This window comes from Chelmon rostratus, chromosome 17 (genome assembly GCF_017976325.1).
Source record: "Chelmon rostratus isolate fCheRos1 chromosome 17, fCheRos1.pri, whole genome shotgun sequence".
Lineage (NCBI taxonomy): Eukaryota > Metazoa > Chordata > Actinopteri > Chaetodontiformes > Chaetodontidae > Chelmon > Chelmon rostratus.
This window is the reverse complement of record NC_055674.1, coordinates 23126983-23137044: the sequence shown is the minus strand read 5'-3', so window position 1 is coordinate 23137044 and position 10062 is coordinate 23126983. Positions and strand designations below refer to the sequence as shown.

General features: G+C 44.5%; 1 protein-coding gene across 1 annotated transcript; it reads left to right on the top strand.

Moving 5' to 3' along the window:
• The first annotated feature begins 657 nt into the window (after positions 1-657).
• Positions 658-9584, top strand: LOC121620537 (pyruvate dehydrogenase (acetyl-transferring) kinase isozyme 2, mitochondrial-like). The gene is made up of 11 exons (XM_041956622.1): positions 658-895; positions 1580-1721; positions 3232-3303; positions 3460-3647; positions 3795-3884; positions 4995-5072; positions 5170-5246; positions 5728-5826; positions 7210-7320; positions 7408-7521; positions 7703-9584. Exons 1-11 carry the CDS (start codon positions 778-780, stop codon positions 7844-7846), a joined length of 1233 nt encoding a protein of 410 aa, XP_041812556.1. The 5' UTR covers positions 658-777; the 3' UTR covers positions 7847-9584.
• The last annotated feature ends 478 nt before the right edge of the window (positions 9585-10062 follow it).

The window sequence follows — 10062 nt, the reverse complement described above, 5'->3', positions numbered from 1 at the left end:
TTGCTGCCTGTCCTGTTCTCATTGGTTTGAAGTGGGCAGGGCTCAGAAAAGGGTAAAATCATATACTATCATGCATCAGTCAGCATTTCCAAACATCTGAATCTGACAACAATTGTTTGCTTGTATAAATGTTTTTGCTTGTGTATTACAGAAAGAGCCTGGACATGTAATTTCGCACTACCTGAATCAGACAGGCCCAACACCGTCACAACTCCAAAAACAGGTGGGAAATCTGACGGAATATGTTTTCAAGCACACGGTTGGAGCAGTGTGGAGATACATTCTGAAGTGCTGATGAACCACCATGTTCTGAGCTGTGTGACTGCAGTGGAAATGTGAACTATCTCTCTTCAGCCTCTTAAAACATTTCTAAGTGCACGCTGATAGCGCGTACGTAAAGAGCTGCTGGTGTTATTGTTACCCACTGTACGTGAAGCAGACACGGCTACACATGCTGTTTATCAGACGGAGGAAACGTTACGTAAAACCCGACGTGACCAGGTCACACACACACGCGCGCCTCCGTGTTTACTATCTTCTTACAGTACAAGTAGGTGGGATTCCTGGAATCCTATTCGCTGGCTGCCGCCCCCCGCGCTCTCCCATTGGCTGAGGTTGTCTCGTTAAATAATAGTGTCGTGTGCGGCGCTGCAGACTGTAAACGCCAGCATCTCCTGCACTGTCATCTGTCCCTGGACTCCTCTCTGCCAGAGGACATCTTCATGTCCTGTTATTTTTTTTTATCTGGGAAATTGACTTTTGAGGAAGACCAGCAAAATGAAGTTTGTTCGCTCTCTGATGAAGGCTTCAGCGCTGGCCAACGTGCCCAAACACATCGATCATTTCTCCAAGTTCTCCCCTTCTCCTCTGTCGATGAAGCAGTTCTTGGATTTCGGTGAGTGCGTCGTATCTATTATCACTATGTTTACAAGGTGCCTGCAGATCCCATGTTACCTGTTGATCTGTAATTAATAGAATTACTAATAGTTATGTCAGTAGTTCAATCAAAGATGCAGACAACAGTTCAGTTTGTCTGACAGGGTCAGATCAGGGAACACCAATAAAAAGCTGCACCAATGTAACTCTGTTATATTATTTTGGCCTGTTGTCGGGACTGTGCTGCAGGTGACACTATCCAGCATTAAGTTCAGCCCTGCTTGCCCTCCTGATCATCTTTGTACAGTCCCTTAGTTTTGTGCTAGTTTTTCTCATGATCTGATGAGAAACTACAGTAACTGGGCCGTTCTTGGTCTCGGTCCACTTGTCCACATGAGTTTTTGAAATGCTTTCAACCACATCTCATGACCTTCATCAGTGAATGGAGTTTGCTGGGGTCGTTACAGTCCCCCTGCATTGCATGACCGCTTGTTATCTCCTGACTGCAATTCCAAACTGCATCTCTAATGATAACGACTGAGCAAACTCAATTTGCTGATGAAGATTGAGAGATGCAGTTGAGAGCACTATCAAAAGCTAATAAGTGGACCTTGAGCTAAGATTGTTTGTGTCAAACCGGTCATAACTAGTTTCATGTCCTTAGTGGGTTTCATTTAGTGCCTGCTTCCATTCTCTCCTCCAGGTTCCATCAATGCCTGCGAGCGCACGTCGTTCGTCTTCCTTCGTCAGGAGCTTCCTGTCCGTTTGTCCAACATCATGAAGGAGATCAACCTGCTGCCTGATCGGATGCTGGCCACGCCCTCTGTCCACCTGGTCCAGAGCTGGTGAGACATGCAGTCGAGACGTCCTCATGAGTACTCACAGAATGAATGACTGGCTTACTAGAATATCTGATTGACTGGTGACTGATTCACTGACTTCACTACTGACGGCTCTTACATGCTACTACTGAGAACATCCCACTGAAGTAAAAGTCCTGTTACACCTCATATGTCTTTTTGTTTTTACAAAAGGAGCTGAGTCCTTGTTCAGAAAACCTAAGCGGCATTCAGAATGACTCTTTTTCTAATGTACAGTACAAGGATATGTTGTCCCTGACGGCACGGCCTCACGCTCTTCTGTTTTGGTACAGACAGTACTCTTCAGTTGTGAAACACTTTCAAAAGTTCATTCTGTTCAGAGACTAGTTCCTCATTTTCGATCTTCGTCATCCAGCTGCTATGAATAGTAGGCCAGCAGTGCTCTGTAGTCTCAGAGAGGGGGAGAGAGGGTGGCTGAACTTTGTCCCAGTTCCTCCTCTTACCCCCGCCTTTCTTCTTTTTCCTCGTCCTGCCTGCTTGTTGTTGCAGATGAAGGCGACGGCGTTCAGAACAGCAGCCTCGCTGCTGAGAGACAGTGATAAACAAAGTCGCTTCCAGCGTCAGGCACAAGAGTACAGCGACTGTGGAAGATACTGAAAGATTGTACACAGTTAATTCAATGAAAGAGAAACATTAAAACGGACACGATTTGCAGCATTAAGTGATAGATGTGGATGTTGTTGTTGTCTCCAAATCCTGACAGCATGCTCTGGGGTCTTTCTGGGAACTTTCTAGGAACTGCTTCTCACCACACCCCCAGGTTTTCTTCTCTTCTTTTGAGGGAAAAACATAACAGGCCAGTAGAGCAACAACTTCCCACTGGCTATTTTGAAGCATTTTCCACAATCCTCAAGACTCCTCTGTCCAGCTGACAAGGAAAAAAGTCAAACGAAGCTGAATGTGACATACGTCCTTGCTCTTTTTGTAAAACACAAGCAAAATGCCAACATTATTTCATAATCTAAAATTGGAACTATATATACGAATGGAACTAAATGAGAGCTAAATTTTACATTTAGCTTCGTGCTTTACTAACTGAGCAACGAGATGTGTCACAGCTACCGTGTTTGAAAGAGACACAGCAGGCGTGGAACCAGAAAGTATCACATAGAGAGTGGGCTGTTGCAGAAAATGGAGCGCAGCTGAGCAATCATTAGCCTCTAATAAGACACAGCAAACTGGACTGACTGATTAGCAGGCTGCTGCTCGTGATCTGCTGGGAGGTGGGTCGCCTCGGGGAACCAGAGTCACGCTTCTTTGAATTACATCAACACACACACACACATATTAAACTACACCCGTCAGGACTGCTGATGGATGTTGGTGTTTATGTCCCCCTCCCTCGCTGTCTCTCCTGTGGAATGTACTGGTGATGCTGCAGGGCTGTAGCGACTGTTGATGTGCGTGTCCACCATGCTCCAGATACCACTGTCTCCTGTGAGTCAATTGCTCTCCTGTCTTTGTGATCTCTCAGGTACATCCAGAGTCTCATGGAGATCCTGGAGTTTCTGGACAAGAACCCTGACGACCAGAGAGTCCTCGAGACGTGAGTGTAGCATGCAAAGAAAACAAAAACCGAGCAGAAGTGGACAGGATAACGTAGCTTTCACTTTAGCTTATTTTTCTCTAACCTAACCATCTGCACCTGTCCTTTCTGTTCTCCCTCTTCTGTCTGTTGCCCTGCTCTGTCCACCAATCCCAGGTTTGTGGAGGTCTTACAGGGCATCAGGAACCGGCACAACGAGGTGGTCCCCACCATGGCTCAGGGAATCATCGAGTACAAAGATGCCTTCGGCCAGCAGGACGCTGTTACTGACCACAACATCCAGTACTTCCTGGACCGCTTCTACACCAGCCGCATCTCCATCCGCATGCTCATCAACCAGCACAGTGAGTTTACCCCACCCTCCCCACACAAACACACACACACTCACCTGTGTGGGCCTGTGTAAATATATTCTGCTATTAATCTACGACTACCAGTAGTGGTAGTTGTTGTAGGACAAGTAATAACTGATTCCCTCTTATTTCTTGCAGCTCTAGTCTTCAATGGCAACATAAATCCCGCCCACCCCAACACCATTGGCTGTATTGACTCCATATGTGATGTGACAGAGGTTGCACGAGGTAAGAAGAAAGAGAAGCTTGACTGACGGTAATGAGGTTCACACCGATCAGCTACAACATTAAAACCTCTGATGGTGAAGTGAATAACGTTAATCATGTGTATAACACAGAAAAAAATAAACTAAATAGAAAAGAAAAATCAATTTAATGCCACCATGCTGGCAACAACCATGAGCAGAGGCCGTATGTTCTCGGGTTGTCTGTCTGTCCGTCCCATCCTTGTGAATGCCATATCTCAGGAACACCTTGAGGAAGCTTCTTCAAATTTGGCGCAAACTTTCACTTGGGTTCAGCAATGAACTGATTAGATTTTGGCAGTCAAAAGTCACTGTGACAACACAAAACACAGTCTTGACCCAAGAATTCATGCTTTAATTCTGACAAGGCTTCACGCAAATGTCTGAGAGCAGGTTTTCGTTCCTACCAAGGAGGAGCACACCAGGCCAACCAATCAACATCAAGGGATCACTTAGTTATCAGCTGAAGGCTGAGATCAGCTGATAAATTGATTTCAGCCTGGTGAGCTCACACGGCCCTTTATGGACATGCCTGTCTTAGAGGATGACGTGATAAGTGTGACAAGGCACATATAAAATGTGCAGGGAGTGGGAGAACAAGGTCCCAGCAGGGTCTAACCAGACAGCGCAGTGTCTGGCCAGCTGGTTGCCAAAATATTACACCCCAAAGATGAAGTGCATCTAAAAACTATTCATTTTGTTTTATATTCAGCAAAGCAAGGGCTTAAATGTCCCACTGCTTTCAAAATTCGATAATGTATTTTCATAGTCTATTATTTCAACAGAACTCCTTCAGTTACCTTTGTGCTTCTCTTATAGAGGAACACAGCCCCCCCCCCCCCACACACACACACATCATTAAATAAAGCAGGTCAGTAAGTGGGGCAGAGCTGGCACGCAGCTCATCCAGTCTGGGCCACTTTCAGTGTTTGAACAGAAAAAGTCAGAGCAGCTGGCTGTGATTCAACACACGTATCAGCCGTAATGTTTACACTGATGATAACCTTGTATTTATCACATCTCTTTATCTTTATGTCACTTTTATGTCTGTACAGGGCAAAGAATACAGTTGTTTTTCTCTGTCTGTCTCTAGACGCCTACGAGAGCGCTAAGTTGCTGTGTGAGCAGTATTACCTGGGAGCACCGGAGCTGGAGTTGAGGCAGATGAATGGTGAGACACACACAAAACACTGTGACCAAACACCTACACTCATGGTTAATGTGTGTGTGTGAGTAGAATATTGACTGTTGTTTTTTCTCTCCCCTAGCCAACAACATCAGAGAGCCCATCTATATCTCCTACATCCCATCACACCTGTATCATATGCTCTTTGAACTCTTCAAGGTAATAATTAATACTGCCTCTGCAGACAATACAAATTAAAAACACTATGTTATACAATGTGCCGCTGTCTCCTTGGTAACTTAAAGGGCCACTCCAGTGGTTTAGTGTTGTAGTTCCATAAAGTTTGGGAACTTTGGAGGGACAGATTATTTCGTAAGAAATGGTTAAAATTCAAGCGGCAGAGGCAGAGATATCTTTCAGACATTGTTACACAAGTTTCAGTTAAACATTTGTAGTGTCTTAAGTCAGATAGTCTAACTATTAAAAGTCCCCACCCATCCAGATACTACCCATGAGCCTCATCAGTTGTTAGTATGGAGAAGAAACCAACCAGTTTCATTGTGAAAGTATGTTCAAAACACTGCATTGCTGTGTCTGGAATTTAAATATTGCACCCAATTTGCGAAATTGATCCCAAATCAATCCAGAAATTAAAGTTATTGCCCAACAGCTGATAGACCTCCCTGTTTCCTGTCTGTAGAACGCCATGAGAGCAACCATTGAGACCCACGAGGCCAGCAGGACCCTCCCGCCCATCAAAGTCATGGTAGCTCTTGGTGGTGAAGACCTGTCAATCAAGGTGAGGTGAAATACAGAAATAACAACTCAAAAATCATCATATGTAATCGTCATAAGTTAGCAGCCCAATCACAGCTTCCGCATGAACTAAAACTAAAACTTCTAAATCGCCGTTCCCCGGAATAATGGATGATTAGTACCTCTGGTGTACTGCATGGACTTCAGCCCTGCTGCACTGCAAACCAGAGTGGAAAACACTTAAAACACACGCTGTGGGATTTCTGCCACTAGGGGTCTCACAATAAAAATCAAAGACGTAGTTTGATGACACTGTGTAGCAGCGGGGCATCGTGCTCACAGGCAAGGTAATGTTTTAAAGTAGTACAAATCACACTGTGTTTAGTCACATTTGCAGAGATCTGGTGTTTCCCAAGAAGTTATAACGACAGGCAACCAAATCAAACACAGATTTCTCTGGTTTGAACGTTGTTGGAAACAGTTGGGATGATGTTACCACACAACTCAATAAAATATATAACGTACAGCGAGTCGTTTTTTAACACTGTAATGCAGAAATGTTGCATATTTGACATTTAACAGAACAGAAGGGAAGGGCACCATGCTGTCCTGGAAGTTGTCTGTCTTATAGAAAGCTGAAAAGAGGGGCTGGGAATCCTGATTCTTGTGTCGTGTTTATGTTGCAGAGGAGTGAGCAAACGCCATTCATGATGGCAGGATGCATTAAGGAGCGGCCACGACATTAACTGAGCTTTCTAGCGTGTCAGAAGTTGAAAGAACAAGGTGTTATCTGAATGACCCAAATTCTCAAACCAAGAATAGAAACAGAGTTGGCTAAACTAAGACTTCTTTACTAAAAAAAAAAAAAAAAAAACAGTAATCCTCCCAGTACTAAAGCTGCACTGAAGCATGCACACATACATTATGTGTAGACGAAGCACACGGGTTATGTGATGATTGTTGAAAAAAAGAGCTAGGTTAAGAATGAGTAGAATGAATGCTTTCTTTTAATCCCGCGACGTGTTTTCACTCGCCGCCACGTGTTCCTGTTACCCTGACTCACCTCTGTTCAGCTGATTAACGAGGTTACATAAACCCTCATTATTATCAAAGAATCATCATCCGCCCAGATTTAGAGCCCATTCGCTGGCATCACTGGCACTAGCACACGCTGCTTAGAGAGGATTAACTCTTGTTAAGCATTGTTTGATAGCTGTAACCTTTGTCCTGCCATAGAAAGGAGCTCCATGCACGTATTACAGGTTATCTTGCCGACGTTTTGCGCGAGCATGGTAACCACGCTGATGGTGTTCCCACCAGGCTGAGATCTCACCCTTCCATAATGACTTAAAACTGTTTGGTACTTGTTTTGCCTCCATCACGGCTGCTGTTTCAGCCTCTCCATAATCTCTGTCCCTCTCTCCAGATGAGTGACAGAGGAGGTGGCGTCCCCTTCAGAAAGACAGAGCGGCTGTTCAGCTACATGTACTCCACAGCTCCCAGACCCTCCATGACAGACAAACACAGAGCCCCGCTGGTGAGCTGCTCACACAAACACACACATTTCAAACCTGACCTTAAATACTTGAGGAGAGCTAACGTGCATGTGTGTGTGTGTGTGCAGGCCGGGTTTGGCTATGGTCTGCCCATCTCTCGTCTCTACGCTCGCTACTTCCAGGGAGACTTACAGCTTTACTCTATGGAGGGTCACGGCACCGACGCTGTCATACACCTGAAGGTAATACAGAGGCAGACTTAATGACCTTTGGACAGAGCCAGGCTAGCTGTTTACCCCAGTTTCCAGTCTTTATGCTAAGCTAAGCTAAATGGCTGCTGGCTCCAGCTACACACGTGTTTGCTTTGGTTTTGATCCTCTCATGAAATCAGATGAACAACAGCAGTTCTCTGTCCGTCTCTAGGCATTGTCTACAGAGTCAGTGGAGAGGCTGCCAGTCTTTAACAAGACGGCTTTGCGCCACTACAAGCTGAGTTTGGAGGCAGACGATTGGTGCATTCCCTCCAAGGAGCCGCTGGACCTGGCCATCTACCGCGCCGCCAAGTGATTTATTCACGACCTGACGTGACTTCTGATGCAAACAAGACTGACCATGAAGTGTCTTTTTTGAGGCAGGGCATTGTGGGACCAGTGACCAATAGCGGCCAAAGAGATCAGAGAGAAGGCCGAGCGACAGCGTCCCGGCTGTCTGGGAACTTCCTTGATTGGAGCGAGCGTCTTCTTCATGTATCTCCTCCTGCCTTCTTTACATGTGTGCTGCAGATGAAGGAAGAGATGGCGGACAGGCAAAGATGCATGGGTGGAAATCCAGAAAGAGGGAGAACGAGATGGAGTGAATGCAGCTGATGGTGGAGCTGTAGATATGAAGAAAGTATCTAATGGACATTTCCTAACAGATAATGAAGTGAAATTTAAAAAAACAGAAATGTTGTTTCTTAGAGAAATCACTGGTCAGTGGCGTCTGACAGTGTTTTGATATTGGTGTAACAATCCAGTATTGGCAGCTCTTCACAGACGAGCTGTTTCACAATGCTGGAAACAAACAAGCGACAAGATCAAAACAAACATTTGATGTACTTAACAGTTTAACTGGGAGATTTTCACAGCTTTTACACTTTCTGCCAGTTGTCTGTCATTTACACTCACTCAGCTGCTTGTCTGCAAACTATCAGATGGATTGTTGATGTGCATTAAGACACTCTGTTAGTGTTCCTGAACAATAGATGATCACAGTCCACTCTGTTTGAGGGCAGATACAGATAGTAGTGATACTGCCATGCAGAGAGCATATAAAGCAGACAACTGGCCAGCTCACTGACCACAGATCAAGTCTCATGGTGAGAAAATTCAGATTTGTATTTTGTCTTTCAGTCTTTGATATTAGGAAGAGACTGTCAACAGTTAAACGTTGTGAACGTTCCAGCATCTGATGTGAAGACATTGCTTTGGAACACAGAGAAACGGTTGTGTCTGTTAATAACAGCTGACTCAATCTGCATTGAGAGGTCTCCATACGTCCAGGCAGCAGTAAGGTGTTCAGATGAGAGAGCTCGCCGAATGTTTTCAAGGGTTTTGATAAGTCCAGAACAAAAAGCAGCACGTCTTCCAGCTGATATTATTCCAACCCTAACCTCACACAGAAAAGCACATTTCACCCAAATGCCAGTAATCTTGTTTTTCATTTTTAGGACGCTTACGAGGTCTTTATCTTTCAAGATGCCAGGAGAGGGTTTGTCCTCTTGACTGAGAAGTGCACTTATTTTCTTTTTTCCACAAGAAACACAACATTTCCTCTTTGTGTGCCTCGCCTGCTATTAGAGTGAATCGGTCAGTGGGAATACTCTGCAAACTGGTGCTGTTTAACTTTTGCCTGTCTTCAACAAATTGACTGTAAGTGAATCCTCTCTGAAATTCCTGCTTTGTGGCCTTTTGCCCCTTTGAGATACAGAACAAACAGATGTTTCACTGCTCAGTTTCTGGTTCGAGTTGAGCAGACACTGGAACACTGTTAGTGTTAAGATAACCTGTCTTCTGTTGACAGCCGTGTTGATCCAGTGATTGGCTTTGCTGACAGTGTGGAAGCTTGCTGTTGAAGATCTGCTGATATCTGACTGTTAATAGAAATAAGAACTGCTTGTTTTACTGTATATTGTGACTGACTGTGTGTATGCACACACTGTTGAGGTGCTTTTATTCTGTTGTACATTTGAAGTGAGCTGTTCATATTGGAGGACTTCTATTTTTTTATAAAGAAGCATTAGGAAAATAAATGATCCTGAAATGAATTAAAGTCATTATGTTTTATTATTATTATTATAGGTTTATATGTTGTGTGATTAATGTGTGTGTGTGTGTGTATGTGTTTATTCTGCAGTAGTTGGCTGAATTCAGTTCTGCTGATTCAGGGTTTCGGGCAGACAGCCTTACTGCATCTGACCGTCTGCATGACTCACAGGCCAGGTTATATAACACATTCATGGAAGGGTGTACAAAAATGTGTGTGTGCATGTGTGTGTGTTTCTTTGTGTAAATGACCTGAAATAGTTCAGGGTCAATGCAGGGACTTTGGCCACCATACAGGGTGTTTGTTTGGACTTCAGGTATCACGCAGTGTGTGTGTGTGTGTGGGTGTGTCTGATCATAGAGATCAGCCTACTAGATCAATGTGAAGGAGATGAGTAATTGAGTTGATGGAGTGCGTTGGGTTGTAGCTATTGTGTGCTTTGACAGCAGGGAAGTGGTAAAGGTTATAGGTTGGGGATG